The 18198-nt window shown below is 41.7% G+C and overlaps 1 protein-coding gene across 1 annotated transcript in view; it reads left to right on the top strand.

Annotated features, from left to right (window-relative positions):
- Window positions 1-13286: 13286 nt before the first annotated feature.
- dap (death associated protein) overlaps window positions 13287-18198 on the top strand; it is a 56162-nt gene continuing 51250 nt past the window's right edge. Inside the window, exon 1 of the mRNA XM_008108869.3 lies at window positions 13287-13468. Coding sequence (XP_008107076.1) covers window positions 13414-13468 — 55 coding nt within the window. The 5' untranslated portion in view covers window positions 13287-13413. The remainder of the gene's footprint in view (window positions 13469-18198) is intronic.

Here is an 18198-nt window from a genome sequence, read left to right as displayed (position 1 = left end):
ATGACCTCTCGGTCAGTAGTGATTTATTGCAGCTGGTTACTAGCCAGCTGCGCCACAGCCCGGCCCAACTTTTGCTACAAGTTTACTGTTATTATTGTGTATTACTTTGATTTTTGATATGTTTGTATTATTTTTGACATTGAATGTTTGCCTTTTTTCTGTGTGTAAACCACCATCTTTCATCTACTCAAAGAGGAGATAGAGATTTTGGGAACACATGGTTTCCTTTTATTTAGTATTTAAATACACATGGCAACTCTGAAAAGCCAACAGCAATGCAAGCAACATTTTGAAGAGAAATTGACCAAATAACTATAGTCTTCTTAGGTGTTGTGGCTTTATTGGTAACCTCCTCAAGCACATGGTTAATTCTGCATCATGTGAAAGAAAACAAGAGTCAGCTGAAGAATCATTGCTGTTGTCTACAAGAGTTTCTTCAACCATACTGTTGCCAACTCCACTACTCCTGTTATCCTATAGTTTCTCATCATCACATTCGTTTTTTTTTAAATAATTAGTCCAGTTCCTCAGCAAAAACCTTGGGAGACCCTACAATGAGCAATGTACCATGATCATGACCCCATGCCTTCTGGAAATGAGAAGTCTTATCTTCTGGGGAAAGTAGTGGGAAATCTGCTTTCACTGGTACAAAACCTCCAGGCCAGTGGTATTTGTTTCTGTTCTTGAAACCATTTGTAGATCTATAATAGCATTCTTGCTTCATATGAGCCTTTTGATATTTATTTCTCACCCACCTTTGTCTATGCATTATCCTTATTCTATTACAGTAGAGTCTCACTTATCCAACCTTCGCTTATCCAACGTTCTGAATTATCCAACGCAGTATGCCTTTTAGTAGTCAATGTTTTTGTAGTCAATGTTTTCAATAAATTGCAATGTTTTAGTGCTAAATTCGTAAATACAATAATTACTACATAACATTACCGTGTATTGAATTGCTTTTTCTGTTGATTTGTTGTAAAACATGATGTTTTGGTGCATAATTTGTAAAATCATAACGTAATTTGATATTTAATAGTCTTTTCCTTAATCCCTCCTTATTAACCAACATTTTCGCTTATCCAACGTTCTGCCGGCCCGTTTATGTTGGATAAATGAGACTCTACTGTATCTATTTTTGTGCTACTTGCATCTCAAATGCAATCAGAAAGCATTTCAATTCTGAAGAAATAGAAGAAGCCCAGAAGGCATTAATTTGGAAAAAGAATGTGCTCCCTAGAAGTTACTTAACTATGATGAATTGACAGTAGAGTGTCCTTAATTGTCTTCAGTGTCTATGCATGTAGTGGCCAGGGGAAAAAATGGTGATAAACTCTGAATATGCAAGGCTTTATTCATTAAAAATACAGCCATAATTAAAAGTTTATCTGGTACTTAAAATGGTTTGAAAATACATTTCCTTCCCTAAGTAAATCATTTCTCTCTCTTAAAAAGCACTCCCCATTTGAATACTGTCTGCAGCCTTGCCATATATACTTCACCAAGTTCTCTGCACACAAAAAATGAGGTTATATTACACACAGCCTTAGCGGAGACAGAATGTAAGGCCTTCACAATGCATAATTTATCACTGACTACCAGTTCATATTCTTTGAGAGAAAAATGCATGGAGCAAAGCCCTGAACCTTGTGATTGATAAAGTAAGGAACAAAGTTAACAGACATCTTAAATCATCTACCAAAGACCTGAAGGTAAAATTCATGCAGCAGCAAGTACCCAGCAGACTACATCTAAGATAGATAAACAGGGAATCAAAGCAGGTGACAGGGAATGGGAATATGGGATGCTTTATGTAACACTGGCTTCATTTGTTGAGCCTTCATCTTGTCCCTACCTTCGTCTTGGAGACAATGCCCTGTATCAGGTTGATATGGTACAAGTTAGTCATATTTTACTAGATTTGTAGTTCTGTGTGATCACCCTTCCTTGCAATATTTCATAATGTCAAAGCAGTGTAGGGGAGTGAGGGGAGTTGGGAGAATGGCCTTTTCTTTACCGTAATTCAGGTGCTCAGTATCAGCCTATCCCAAGTTGCTTTCTTCCAGGAAGGAAAATATACACAGAGATCTAGTTTGTGTATAACTCGATAAAAAGAATGCATTTTAAGTTGGTTTACATAACACACAGGCACGAGGGATAGAGAAGAGGGGAAGTGTTTAATATAGCATTCTGCCTAATACTGCTATGGAGAAAAACATGGAGGCAGAAGTTTAGGGCTGCATTCAGCAGAATGAAGAGGAGCAGCCCCAAGAACATCAGGGATAACTTACATTTTGAAATAATATGCACCGCTATCTGCAGAAAGGGGACTGGTACACAGAACTATCATTTGCCCAATATGATTCTTCAGTTTAGCAGGTTGTTGGCCAACATTGCTATACTGGAGAAGAGAGCAAGTGAATCTCTTTGGAGAGATTCAGCTGTTTTCTGAATCTCTCCAGAGATAAAAGGCATAAAGACTTTTTCTACAGAGAAAGAGATCAGCTAACCATCTGTATCATAGTGCAGCTAAGCACTTTTTCCCTCTCTTACTATCTGCTCTGCAGTTATTCATCCAGCAAGGAGGGTGCCTCTGAGATGTTTTTAGCCTTTTCTCAGTACATCATTACAAAGAGATGTTCCATGTCTGTTAGCGTGAAAGGGAGCTGTGAGTCTAAGCAAGAGGTTTTCAAAAAATATTTGTTACAGACTTTTATGCTCAGTTATATAGTTAAATAAAAACAACAGCCAAAACAGCTAAAGCTCTTTTATCTGTCAAAGGATGTCACGGTAAGTCTGGTTTTGAAGCACTTACGTTCAGTGTATCCAAACTTGCACGACTGATACCAAAGTACAGGTTACGGTGACACCACAGTTCCATGTGTTTATTCAGTGAGTCCTATCACGTTAGCAGGCAAGCTTTTGGTAGCAAATGCAATAAGGTTACAAATTATGATTTCTTGAGGTAGTAGCATAATTTATATTTGCAACCAAAAGATGCTGGCACTGCAAACAGCACATTCAGATCCCAGTGGGGAAAACAAATATTTGGGGCAGGCCCAAAGCTACAGATCAGGGCCGTTTTTAGATCAGCTGCTAGAAACTAGAAATGATTCAATAATGGTTTAATGGAGCCTCCGGTGGCCTAAGGGATAAAAGCCTTGTGACTTGAAGGTTGGGTTGCTGACCGGATAGCTGCCAGGTTCAAATCCCACCCAGGGAGAGTGTGGATGAGCTCCCTCTATCAGCTCCAACTCCATGCAGGGACATGAGAGAAGCCTCCCACAAGGATGGTAAAACATCAAAAACATCCGGGCGTCCCCTGGGCAACATCCTGCAGACGGCCTATTCTCTCACTCCAGAAGCAACTCCGGTTGCGCCTGACACGGGAAAAATAAATAAATAAATAAATAATGGTTTAGAGTTGGCCTACAATGGATGAAACAGGGAACTTTCCATTTATCGGTTTTCTTATGTTTTGACTTTTTTTAAAAGTTCCAAGCTCAGTTTGGGACAATTTTACCCTTCTTTCAGGAACTGCCCTTGTACCCAATCAAAAGAAATGTTCAGAAAGGGCTTTCAGCTCTTCAGTGGCTTTTGGCTGGGACACATTTAGCAATTGGGAATGAGGAATTTCAATATGTGAACTCCCTTGAATTAGCTTACAACATCTAAGCTAAGGTATAGTGTTTTATATTTTAGCATAGAGAACACTCTGAGGTGGGTAGGGGTGTGTGTGTGTGTGTGTGTGTGTGTGTGTGAGAGAGAGAGAGAGAGAGAGAGAGAGAGAGAAGAGAAGAGGAGAGGAGAGGAGAGGAGAAATCCTTGGTCTCAGTGTCTGTTTAAAAATCTCACTAAATAAAACAACTGAAAATCATATTGCTTTGAAATTTATACATTTTGGAAATGTATTTTTAGGACATATTACCATTACAAATTATTTAGTCAACTACTACCCTGGTTTTCATACTGAAACAGGGAATGTCTTTGGATTTACGGCACTCACGGAGTCTTCAATCCAAGGCCATGGCGAATGCATCAGAGCATTAATGACAACAGGTAAAGAGCGTTCTCGGCTTCATTACCGTCATTCCCACTGAATCACAATAAAGAAGAATTCAAAATGAAGAATGTATAGTTCTTAGTGTTTGGTGTCTTGGCACAGTGGTTGCTTGCTGTTGATCTAAATGGGATCGAGACAGAGAGAGACATAACCACTGTTGTTTTCTTTGATTTTCTATCATTGAATTTCAGAGCTTGTAAACATTACTGAAAAAGCTAGAATGTTAATGTCAGTGTTGCTTTCCAGAAAATAAATTCAATGTTCATCACCAATGAGCATCGTATGTGTAATACAATTTGTTTGTAATATGCTTCTAAAACATTACTTTTGAATTGATAATTTAAAACTTTAATTCAAGTGGCATAAAATACACATTTAAAGATAATTTAAAATGCCTCTCATTACTGTTTACAGCCGTCACTCTCAACTCCTCGAACGAGTCCATCAGCATTTCCTCTGAAAAATCTTGCAAATCTCTTGGGAAGACAGGTGGACCAATGTCAGCATGCTGGAAGAAGCAAAGACCACTAGCATTGAAGCGATGCTGAACTGGCCACGATGTCTGAATGCCCGATCACCGTCTCCCAAAGCAGTTACTATACTCCCAACTCAAGAATGGAAAACAGAATGTTGGTGGGCAGGAAAAGAGATTTAAAAATAGGCTTAAAGCTAACCTCAAAAACTGTGGCATAGACATAGAGAATTGGGAAGCCCTGGCCCTTGAGTGCTCTAGCTGGAGGTCAGCTGTGACCAGTAGTGCTGTGGAATTTGAAGACGCACAAATGGAGGGTGAAAGGGAGAAACGTGCCAAGAAGAAAGCGTGTTAAGTCAACCTTGACCAGGACCGCCTTCCACCTGGAAACCGATGTCCTCACTGTGGAAGAACATGCGGGTCAAGAATAGGGCACTACAGTCACCTATCCACCGCCAGGACACTACACCTGGAAGACAATTATACTCAGACAACAAGGGATCGCCTAAGTAAGCATTACTAAAAAAAAGTGACACCCCAGGTTTCCAAAGCTCTGCTGAATTTTTGAACATGCATTTCTTTAACAAAACCAAATTAATATTAGTAGAGATACAATACTCACATAAGCAGTTTACTATATTTCACAGGGGCAGAACTAATCATGACACAGAGTGGAAATTTCCTCTAATTGCCTACAGGTTGTAATACCTAGGAGGAGGAGTGGGTAAAGAGCATCCCGGAAGTCACATGTGACTTTTAAGCTCCATTTTTGTGATCAGGACCAAAGAAACCTGGTATAAAAAAATGGCAACATGAGTTTTCCCCTTCTATTTTGCTGCTTAATTTTGTCTGTAAGCCAGTGCAGAACTTGGCTGGGGGCAAAAGGGAGTCAAGACTCACTTCCTTCCCCCTTTCCCTTGATGGGCCTTCTCCGTCTCTTCCTCCTCCTTTTCCTTTCCTATCCATAAGGCTATCATGCTAGAAGCAAAGACAAAGACACCTCTCCACTCCCTTCGGTTGCTGAGGCTTTCCCTGTTCTTACCACCCACACCATAGACACAACTTCCCACTTTAGGTAAAAATCGAATTTGACATGACTAGTCATTTGCTTTCTGGAAACACCTCATCCCCTTGGACCTCCTCAGTTTTTGTCAAAGCAGGAAGGTGATTCTCACTAAAGGTAAAGCCTTTGCAAGAAGAAGGAATGGAGAAGCATTACCTGTGCCTTTTGCCTTCATCTGCCTTCAACGGAAAAGTCCTATTAATGTGGACGTGGGTGGGACTCTGGCTTGGCAGACAGATCAAGCTGTCCCATAAATACTATTTTTATTATTACTTCTTCTTCTTATTATTATTATTACTATTATTATTATTATAGCTGGAGACCGAAAGGTCCCAGGTTCAAACCCTGGGAGTGGCGTGAGCGGCCACTGTTAGCTCCAGCTCCTGCCAACCTAGCAGTTCGAAAACATGTCAATGTGAGTAGATCAATAGGTACCGCTCCAGCAGGAAGGTAACGGCGCTCCAGTCATGCTGGCCACATGACCTTGGAGGTGTCTATGGACAACACCGGCTCTTCGGCTTAGAAATGGAGATGAGCACCAACTCCCAGAGTCAGACATGACTGGACTTAACGTCAGGGGAAACCTTTACTTTTACCTATTATTATTATTATTATTATTATTGACACAAAGACATAGTATGACACAGCAAACGAAATCTATATGCTGGATTTCGTATCACAAAATTACAAGTCAAACACTTCCCAAGTGTTTAGGACTGTGTGATGTATTTTCGGATGATGCGCGTAGATCCGAGTAAGGTGGCCTTTTGCAGTTGACAGATCACAATTTTGTCCATGTGTATTGTTTCCAAATGCCGACTGAGATCTTTTGGCACGGCACACAGTGTGCCGATTACCACTGGGACCACCTGTACTGGTTTATGCCAGAGTCTTTGCAGTTCAATCTTGAGGTCTTAATAACGGTTTAATTTTTCTTGTTGTTTTTCATCAATTCAACTATCAGCTAGTATGGTGACATCAATAATACAAACCTTTTCCTTTTCCACAACTGTGATGTCTGGTGTGTTGTGTTCCAGAACTTTGTCAGTCTGGATTCGAAAGTCCCACAGTATTTTTGAGTGTTCATTTTCCACTACCTTTGCAGGTTTGTGATCCCACCAGTTCTTTACTGCTGGGAGGTGGTATTTGTGGCATAAATTCCAATGAATCATTTTGGCCACATAGTTGTGCCTCTGTTTGTAGTCCGTCTGTGCGATTTTCTTACAGCAGCTGAGGATATGATCAATGGTTTCATCAGCTTCCTTGCACAGTCTGAATTTTGGGTCTTCAGCTGATTTTCCAACCTTAGCCTTAATTGAATTTTTCTGATGGCTTGCTTCTGGGCTGCAAGAATCAGGTCTTCTGTCTACTTCTTCAGTGTCCCATTCATGAGCCATAGCCAGGTCTTCTCTTTATCAACCTTTCCTTCAATTTTGTCAAGGAACTGCCCATGCAATGCTTTGTTGTGCCAGCTGTCAGCTCTAGTTTGAAGTGCAGTCTTCTTGCACTGATTCTTTGTTTGCTGTGCTTTGAGAAGTTTCTGATTTTTGGCCTCAATCAAAGCAGGTTCTTTACTTTCCTTTATATATTCTGCCAGGGCATGTTCTTCTTCTTTGACTGCTTGTTTTACTTGTAAGAGTCCTCTGCCAGCAGATCTTCTAGGCAGATATAGCCAGTCAACATCACTGCAAGGATGCAGTGAATGATGAATGATCATGAGTTTTCTTGTTTTACTGTCCAAGTTGTACAGGCTGGACTGTGTCCAATTTATAATGCCAGCAGTATGACAGGTATGGCCCAGGTGTTTATGGCTTTGATGGTGTTGCCTCCATTGAGCTTGCTTTTGAGAATTTTTCTGACCCTTTGTGTGTATTATTTGCTGACCACAGTTTTTACATGTTCATGCTTGATGTTGTCCAGCTCTAATATGCCCAGATATTTATAGGTTTCTGGTTGGTGACACTTTATTTGGCCATTAGGCATATTTATGCCCTCACTTTCAGTGATTTTTCCCTTCTTCAGTGCCACTGTTGAACATTTTTCCAAAACAAACTCCATGTTGATATCTGTGCTAAAGATTAGGACAGTGTTAGTCAGAGACTCAATTTCAGTTTCAGTTTTCCCATACAGCTTCAGGTCATCCATGTTCATCAAATGTGAAATTTTGTGAGATTTCTTGGAGGTTTGATAGCTGAGGTTTGTTTTTTGTAAGATTGTTGACAGAGGGATCATGGAAATAATGAAAAGCAGTGGGGAGAGTGAGTCTCCCTGGCAAATTCCTCTTCTGATGTTAACAAGTCCATAGCTTTTATTTCCAACAAACAGTTCTGTTTTACAGCGCTCCATCATATTTTCAATAAAAGTGCCAACGTTTTTACAAATCCCGATGGCATCCAGGCACTTGATGATCCAGCTATGTGGGAGTGAGTCAAAGGCCTTTTTGTAGTCAATCCACGTCATGTGAAGATTAGTATTTTTGGCTTTTACAGTTCTCCAGAATCATTTTGTCAATTAATAACTGGTCTTTTGTGCCCCTGCTTTTCCGTTTGTTGCTTTTCTGTTCATCTGGCAAGATGTTTTTTTTCTTCAAGATAGTCTTGAATTCTGCCAGCTATGATGCCAGTCAGTAGTTTAAACATAGTGGGCAGATACGTTATTGGCCTGTAATTTCCTGGTGCTGCTCCTTTTGCTGGATCCTTTTGTATCAGGTATGTTCCCCCAGTTGATAACCATTCACTGATACTTCCTTTTTGCAGCATCTTATTGAATTGTTGGGCCATTTTTCTATGTAAACTAATCAGATATTTGAGCCAAAATCCATGCACTTGATCACTACCAGGCGATGTTCAGTTCTTGACCTTTTGCACTTGTTTGCTGATCATTTCAGTTGTTATTTCCATCTGTTCCATTTTGTTCTGTGAGAATTTTCCTTCAAATTTCTTTATCTACCCAGCGTTTTTGTTGTAGTTCTTATTATTTTCTAAAACTTATTTCCAGAATTTGGTTGCTGCAGTTTTCTCAGGCTTTATGATTACTGTGTCTGTTTTTTGGTTCAGACTCTGGTAGAACCATCTTTGGTCTGATTGAAACAGTTGATTTTGTCTGTACTGGATGATTCTGGCTTCATATCTTTCCATTTTTCTGACAGTTGCTGTAATTTGTTCTTTCACGATTTCCAAAGCTTCTTCAATTTTTCTAGTGTTCAGCCATTATTATTATTATTATTATTATTATTATTATTTATATCCCACTTTTTCTCTCCACTAGAAGACTCAAAGCAGCTCACATTAAAAGAATTTCCATACAAGTTAAAATATACAAATATATAAACATTAAAACAAAATTAAATATCACTGGTATTTTAAAAATCAGTTAAAATCCATAAAAACATATTCAAAAATAAAAACCACAGCAGCCCCTGACTTGATCTTAAAAACCATCTTCTTAATCCTAGTTGCCCTGATGCTTGTGTATTTAAAAGGAATTATTAAAATCTGTATTCCATATTATAGGATGGAGGGAGCACCACAGCCATAGTATGTAGCATTGTAGCCAGACTGAGGTCTACCTCCACAGCACAATATAGCTGGAAAATGAGCAGAGAAACCTTTGGGGTTCTAAAGCAGTAGCAGTGTTGGGGTGAGAAGATTGTATTGCTTTGTCTTGAGGTTTTGGACCAGTGATCAAATGTTTTGTTATGGAATTTGTTTTCATACATAATAATTACATCCTTCCATGATTGGACAGATTTGAAAACACAGTATCTGGGGTTGTTTGTGTGTGTGGGGCTAAAGGATCTACATTTTTTCCTCATGATAAAGCTCTTCAGATGGTGGAAATTTGTTCACAAAGTGATTATAAGAGTTTCTGTAGGCAGAGCACTTTCAGTGTATTTCAGGTCACCAGGGAACATGGGTTAATGGCAAAGTGAGACAGATCATTGCTACTTCTCATTCTCGGGAAGCTGTGAAGATGAGAGTTACTGACCTGAAATTATATTTAGAAATAATTCATGGATTAACGGATGCTCAGCAATTGCTAGGAATAATGGAGCTTCTAGTGTACTAAAGAGGATGAAAGAGGGATTTATTGTTGAAAGGTTTGGGGGGAACAAGACTAAGCCTATTTTGAAAGATGTGAATGTAACCCTAACCCATTGGAAATCCTAGTGATTACTCATTGCTTTAGCAGATATATCCATACTGTGATTCACACAATGGGCTAGAGATATGTGGTGTTGCAGGAGACTACTGCTGGATATTCTGGACTGTCAAAGAAACAAATAAATTGATCCTATAATAAATCATGTCTGAACTATCCATAGGAGCCAAGATGACTAAACTGAGACTGTCATACTTCGGCCATATAATGAGACGACATAATTCATTAGAAAAGAATGTTTGGTAAGATAGAAGGCAATAGGAAGAAAAGGAATACCACATTCCAGATGGATAGATTCAGTCCAGGAGATGACAATAAGATCTGAGCAGGGTGACTTAAGAGTTCTCTCATTTATTAATGGTATCTGTTTTATATGAATTGTTGTTTTGTAGATTGTTTTATATGAATTGTTGTTTTTACATTGTTTTTAGGCATTGAATTTTTGCCTATTTATTGTAAGCCGCTTTGAGTCCCCTCGGGGAGAAAGGTGGGGTAAAAGTGATGTAAATAAATAAATAATATAAGGTTGTCATATGACACACTTTCAAGCCATAAATGGTTGAATCCGTAGATATATATTGTTTCAGATGAAATATAGTAATGGAAAACCAATGCTATTCAACATCCTCATGAAACAACTAGGCGAGGTCATCCAGAGTTTTGGAACTGGGTGCCATCTCTACGCAGATGACACACAACTCTACTACTCTTTTCCACCTTTCCAAGGAAGCAACCCAGAGCCTGGACCACTGCCTGACAGCTGTGATGGACTGGATGAGGGCTAACAAGTTGAAGCTTAATTCTGACAAGACAGAGGCCCTCCTGGTCAGTCACGAAGCAGATTGGGATATAGGGTGGCAACCTGTGCTCGACGGGGTTACACTCCCCTTGAGGACACAGGTCGCAGTCTGGGGGTCCTCCTGGATTCAGTGCTGACACTTGAAGCTCAGGTGTCAGCAGTGGATGGGAGGGCCTTTGCACAATTAAAACTTGGGCACCAGCTGTGACCATACTTTGAAAAGCCTGACTTGGCCACAGTGGTCCATACCTTAGTCACATCTAGAATAGACTACTGCAATGCACTCTACATGGAGCTACCTTTGAAGAAGGCTCGTAAACTGCAGTTAGTACAAAGATCAGCAGTCAGATTACTAACTGGGGCTGATTGTAGGGAGCATACTACGCCCCTATTAAAACAGCTCTACTGGTTGCCAATAAGTTTCTGGGTCCACTTACACAGACAAGCTCCTGCCTCCACAAATAGCTATAGCTCACACTATGCAGGAGACACCAAAGGCCTTCCTTTCAGTGGCATTGCAGATTATAGTGAGCGCCATGAACATGTCCAAGAGCCCTGCCAATGTCCATACTGCCCACCACCCAAGTGAAGGCTTTCATACGGGAACAGTTTCATCCTAGATTTTCTGTTTTTCCTCCACCACAGCCATCCCAGTGTTCCTTACTCTCTCCATTGGTGTGGAATTTGCATGACTTCGCCCATTGCCTCTCCCATAACCCTTTCCTATTCATTTCTATGGCACACACCAAACAGAGGAATTGATCAGCAACTGAACATACTAGATAAGTTTGGGGAGAATTCACCATGATTTATAGGAATTGTAGGTACTGGGATGTATAGTTGACCTCCAATCTAAGAGCACCCTAAACTCCACCAACGATGGACCTGGAACTAACTTGGCACACAGAACCCTCTGACCAGCAAAAAATACTGGAGGTCTTTGGAGGGATTTATAGGAGTTGTAGTTCACCTACATCCAGAGCGCATGCATACTCGATATGCCCAAATTTGAATATTGGTGGGTTTTGAGGAGAATTGGCCTGGACATTTTGGAGTTATAACTTATAGGTACTGGAATTAATAGCTCACCTGCAATCAATGAGCACTCTGAACTCCACCAAAGATAGAATTGGATCAAACTTGGCACACAGAGCACCCATGACCAACAAAAAATACTGGAGGTCTTTGGAGGAATTTACAGTTGTAGTTCACCTACATCCAGAGCACACTATGAACTCAAACAATGTTGGATCTTGACCAAACATGGCATGCATACCCGATATGCCCAAATCTGAATACTGATAGGTTTTGAGGAGAACTGCCATTGACATTTTGGAGTTGCAGGTACTGGGATGCATAGTTCACCTGCAATCAATGAGCACCCTGAACTCCACCAAAGATGGAATTGAACCAATTTTTGCACACAGAGCCCCCATGACCTGCAAAATATACTGAAGGTCTTTGGGGAAAATTCACCTTGATTTGGGGGAGTTGTAGTTTACCTACATATAGAGAGCACTGTGAACTAGTCTTGTGCATTTGTATGGAATTGCTACCCATTTCTATTTGCTCCATTCATATGGCCCCGTTTCCATCCTCCGTTTCTGAAAACGAGCACCTATACAAATGAGCTTTTCTGGCCAAGGTCTGAAAAAAAATGAAGATTTTCTGATCTTGGCGTCAGGGCCTACCAGGGCCTCCATCCGAGTGGGCCCAGCACTCAGCTGTAGGTCCTGCCTGCCAGGCCTACGAGCATTGGGCGCTCGGCAAGCAGGGCTTACAGCCGAGCGCTCGACAATCGCAGGGCTGGCTCGCAGGGCCTACAGTCAAGTGCCAAGCGCTTGCTGTGAGTTGTGCTTAAGAGAGTCAGGCGCTCAGCTGCAGTCCCTGCCTGCCAGGGCCATAGGTGAGCATCAAGTACTTGGCACTTAGCTGTAGGCCCTGCCAGCCAGGGCCTACAGCCAAGCACTGAAAATCAGCCAACCAAACAGCTACTATTTCCCCCTTTTTTGGTTTCCTTGCTCATTCTGTTCAGGAGGAGGTTGTACCATTCTGTGCCATCCGAATGGACGGAATAATACAAAAATACAAACGGTATGCGGGCCCAACTCTACAGTGAACCCAAACACTGATGGATCTGGACCAAACTTGGCACACATACCTGATATGCCAAAATTTGATTCCTGGAGGTGTTTGGGGGAACTGGCCTTCCTTTCTGGGAGTTGTAGTTCACCCACAACCTGGGAAACTGTGATCTCCACCAATGATGGATCTGGATCAAACTTGGCACGCAGAACCCCCAAGACTAACTCAACATACTGGAGGGGTTTGAGGTGATGGACTCACCATGGTGGGAGTTGTAGTTTACCCTACAGCCAAAGCACACACTGGACCCCACCGATGATGCATCTAGAGCAGACTTGCCCAACATAACAAACTTTAAATACTGAGGGAGTTTCTCGGGATTCACCTGGCATGATGTCAGTTGCAGTTAATCCACAACCTGATCAAGGACACTGAGGACAAGGTGACTTGGAGGTCTCTCACTCAGGAGCGCGCTCTCTCTCTCTCTCTCTCTCTCTCTCTCTCTCAAGTCCAAATGAACAACAACAATTTCATCTTCCCTAGGCGTCAGGCTGCTTAGCAAAGGAGCCAGTCAGCCTTGAAAGAAGAGGGAGGAGTCTTCCCGCCCTTCCCCTCCGCGCGCGCGCTATGACGACAGCGGCACGCGCAGCCCGAGTAGCCACGTTGACGCGGCGGGAGGCGGGCGCGCGCTTGGTCGCCACGTTTGGTCTCGCGCCTGGAGTAGCGGCCGGAGGGACCCCCGGGCGGCGGCAGCAGCAGCAGCAAGAGCCATGTCTTCGCCGCCCAAAGCCAAAGCGGAGACGCGGGCCGGACACCCTCCTGCTGGTACTGCGCCTCTCTCTCTCGGCTCTTCCTTCCTCTCTTTCAAGGGGAAGGCTAAGGGGGGAAGTTCCCTAGTTTGGGGAAACATCACACACCCTCCCCCTCATCGCTCCTCTTTGCATGCGCTTGGAAGTACTGAGAGGAATGCGAGGAGGACATCCTGAAAGAAATTGAGGGAGTTTGCTTCCTCTTCTCCCTTTGAGCAAAGGGGGAAGTTTTTAGGAAACCCTCATGTTAGGTCCCCACAATAGAAAATGCTTCCCCAGTCTCAGAGAGCGGGAAAGCTAGAACTTTTGTGGCAATCTGTTTAACTTTCTTAGAGACGCCTCAGCTGTTTGTTCTCACTGCTCTGCTAAAGTTTTGGCTAGGAAGTTTCTAGGGCCCTTCCACACAGCCATATAACCCTGAATATCAAGGCCGAAAATCCCACAATATCTGCTTTGAACTGGGATATATGGCAGTGTGGACTCAGATATCCCAGTTCAAAGTAGATATTGTGGGATTTTCTGACTTGATATGGCAGTGTGGAAGGGCCCTAGGACTGGAGGAAAGTGGAAGGGCCTTCAAGGCGGAGGAAACCGTTCTTGGTTGCATCCCTCCCTGAGCAGGGCTTCCACTGGAAAGGGAGATCCATCTTAAGGCCCTTCCTTCCACACAACTGTATAAAATCCACCTTGAACTGGACTATATGGCAGCGTGGACTTAAATATTCCAGTTGTGTGGAAGGGCCCTAATTAGAGGGAAAATATCCAAGACTGCATCTACATTGCAGAATTAAGGCAGCTTGACACCACTTGGGACTGCCATGGCTTGAAGGACACCTTGAATTTGTACAGTAATCATTCAACATAAATGGGCCAGCAAAACGTTGGATAACGAAAATGTTGGATAATAAGGAAGGATTAAATGTCAAATTATGTTATCATTTTACAAATTAAGGCACCAAACATCATGTTTTACAACAAAACAGATAAAACAGTTCAGTACACAGTTTCTTTTAGCTGACATTAGTCTGCACTACCTGGGGAGCTGAAACACCCTTTAAGTTGGACTGGGCCATTCACACGCTTTTCTGATTAGCTTGTTGCATAAGTTGGGCACAAGTTGACAACGTGTACAAGAAAGCTGAACCTTCAGCAGAAGGCCTGTGGTGCTTTCAAACAACATAATTACAACCTTGTTTTATTTTCCTTTACCTACCCTGGTTCCATCATATGAAGTTCTGGAATTGGCAGTATGTGCTTTCAAAGCCTAGAATTATAGAGTCGGAAGACTCCACCAGGGCCGTCCAACCCAACCTCCTGAATCACAGGAATACACAAAGCTTCTCTCTCCAGAGAGTCCACTACACTCTATAGCAGCATATTATTATGTTTATTTATATCCCACTTTTTCTCTCCATATGGAGACTCAGAGTGGGATACTATTAAACAGCTAATCATCAGGACGTTTCCCCTAATATTTAGGTTCCCCTAATATTTAGGTGGAATCTCCTTTCCTGTAATTTTAATCCACTGCTCTTTGGCTTCTTCTTTGGAGCACATCTTCAATATGACCTTTCATATATTTCAGTGGTTCTCAGCCTGTGGGTCCCCAGGTGTTTTGGCCTACAACACCCAGAAATCCCAGCCAGCTTACCAGCTGTTAGGATTTCTGGGAGTTCAAGCCCAAAACATCTGGGGACCCACAAGTTGAAAACCACTGATATATTTCAATATGCTGTCATGTCAATCTTCCTCAGGCTAAACATACCTAATCTTCCTAAGTCACTCCTCGTAAAATTATTTTACCATTTTGGCTCCTAAAGCACTTTTCAAGCCCAGTATCACCCATTCTATATTTGTGCATTTCATTTTTTTCCTACCAAAATGTAATACACATTTTTTCCCAGTTGGATTTCATTTTGTTAGTTTTAGCCCTGCTTTCTAATCCTGTTTTTGGATTATGATCCTGCCCTCTGGGATATTAGCTATCCCTTGAAATTTGGTGTCATCTGTGAATTTGATTAGCATGCCTTATATTCAGTCATCCAAGTTATTGATAAAGATATTGAAAAGCACTGCCCAGGACATAGCCCTCTGGTCCCTTCCCTCCAGGATGAAGAGGAGTTTCTTATTGGTCAGCACCGTTTGGGTTTGGCCAGTTAACCAAATTCCAATCCACCTAAGAGTAACATTGTCTAGCCTACATTTTGCTAGCTTCTTTGTGAGAATGTCATGGGAAATCTTGTCAAAGGCCTTACCAAAATTGAGATATACTATAGCCACAGCATTCCTTTCATCTTCCAAGCTTGTAACTCTCAAAAATGATAAGGTTAGTCTGAGATGATTTGTTTTTGAAAAACCCATATTGACTTTTTTGTGAGTATGGCATTCCTTTTTAAGTGCTTACAGATTGTCTGTTTAACTATCTATTCCAGAATCTTTCCTGGTATTGATGTCAGGCTGACTGAACTGTAATTGGCTTGTCTCCCCCCTTTTTTTGAAAGTGGGAACAACATTTGCCTTCTTCCAGTCTGCTGGAACTTCTCCTCTTCTCCAGGAATTCTCTAAGATTATTGCCAGTGGTTCTGAAATTACTTCTGCCTGTTCTTTTAATACATTTGGAAGAAACCTGACCCTATTGTAGTCTTCAGAGTTGGGGTTGTATGTTTTCCAGGCTGTATGGCCATGTTCCAGAAGTATTCTCTCCTGACGTTTCGCCCACATCTATGGCAGACATCCTCAGAGGTTGTGAGGTATGGAGAAACTCAGCAAGGAAGGTTTATATATATCTCTGGGAAGTCCAGGGTGAGGGAATAACTCTTTGTCAGTTGGAAAGCCAGTGTGAATGTTGCAGCTAATTACCTTAATTAGCATTGAAAAGGTTCATCTCCTGGCTATTTCTGCCTGGGGGCATCCTTTGTTCAGAGTCATTAGCTGCCCTTGGAACTCTTCTGTTTTCAGAGTGTTGCTTCTCACTTACTGTTCTGATTTTTTAGTTTTTTAATACTGGTAGCCAGATTTTGTTCATTTTCATGGTTTCCTCTTTTCTGTTTAAGTTGTCCACATGCTTGTGAATTTCAGTGGCTTCTTTGTGTAGTCTGACATGATAGTTGTTGGAGTGGTCAAGCATTTCTGTGTTCTCAAATAATATACTGTGTCCAGGTTGGTTCATCAAGTGCTCTTAGTTTCTTGCTTAGTTTCTCCATACCTCACAACCTCTGAGGATGCCTGCCATAGATGTCGGCGAAACGTCAGGAGAGAATACTTCTGGAACATGGCCATACAGCCTGGAAAACATACAACAACCCTGTGATCCCGGCCATGAAAGCTTTTGACAACACATTCTTCAGAGTTTTGCTATTGTCTTTCTCTAAAGCTGAGTGATTTGCCCTGGTGAGTTTCCATAGCCTAAGAGAAGATTTAAATCCTGATCTCAAAGTTCAGCACTTCAACCACTAGGCCTTATTTGCTCAATTTTCAGTCGAGGTTGGATTATTTCAGACTTCCAGCCAGAGAGCTCTAATGCCTCACTGTACTGCAAATCTTAGGATACCATAGGAGACAGCCATATGGCACTGAAAGTGGGTTCAACAACTATAATGGTGCAAATGAAACGGCCCCTAGTCAAGGCCAGAAGACAGATCCTGTGATGTTGTATTTGTTTCTTTAGGGTCCATGGTCCAGAAAGCCATTGGAACGTAACCAGATGTCAGGGCATATCGTTGAGACTTTGAGCTGTTGTGGCATTTATTAGCATAGCATCAGATATACCCCGAGGTACACTGCTGCAATCCTGTGCTTGTTAATTTGGCATTAAAAACCACTGAAAGAACTATTTACTAGTAAAATAGGCATATAATGAAGCTGTACATTTTAAAAATAAAGTAGTACTTACTTTGTTTTTAAAATGTACAGCTTCATTAGATGCCTATTTTATTTGCAAATAAATATTGCTCTTTCAGTGGTATTTACTGCCAAATTAACAGCCATGGGATTGCAGCAGTGTACTTTACTCCTTCCTACTTATTCAGACAATCCAATGTATGCTTTTTTGGACTGCAATCCAATGTATGCTTTTAGTTACTTTGCCTGCAATAGTAGCACCTGAAGCAGCATTCAGTATAATAAACATTAAGACACAATAAGAATAACAACAACAACATAACTAATTGATCAACACTCCCCTTCTTACTTGGAGCATAACAAATTATTGTTCTTGAGTGCTGTTTTCAGTTTTCAGCAGTGAAATAAAACATTTAGTAGCAAAAATTTAAGTAGCATGATAGTACAAGAAAGATATGGTTGCTTACCTGTAACCGTGTTTCTTCGAGTGGTGATCTGTGAAATTAGCACATGTGGTAATGATTGCGCCTGAGCAACACTCTCTCGGAAACCTGCAACAGCTGTTTGAAGTACTTTGGCTACGGCCCCGCCCATCCTCCCCAGAAGGCATATATGCTGTGGAAGGGGCTGTAGCCTCAGTTCCCCATCACCGAAAGCGGCTAGAGAAAAAAAGTCATGACGATCAGCGGGGAGGATGGGTGGGGAAGTGCTAATTTCACAGATCACCACTTAAAGAAACACGGTTACAGGTAAGGAACCATACCTTCTTCTTCGTGGTGTCTGGTGAAATAAGCACATGTGGTAGACTAGCAAGCTATTCACCATGGATGGTGGGCGTCATGACAGTGCCGATGCAAGAGCCGCTCTACCGAACGCCGCTTGCTTCTTAGAATGCAGATCCACCTT

This window comes from Anolis carolinensis, chromosome 4 (assembly GCF_035594765.1).
Source record: "Anolis carolinensis isolate JA03-04 chromosome 4, rAnoCar3.1.pri, whole genome shotgun sequence".
NCBI classification, from domain to species: Eukaryota; Metazoa; Chordata; class Lepidosauria; order Squamata; family Dactyloidae; genus Anolis; species Anolis carolinensis.
This window is presented reverse-complemented; position numbering and strand designations above follow the sequence as displayed.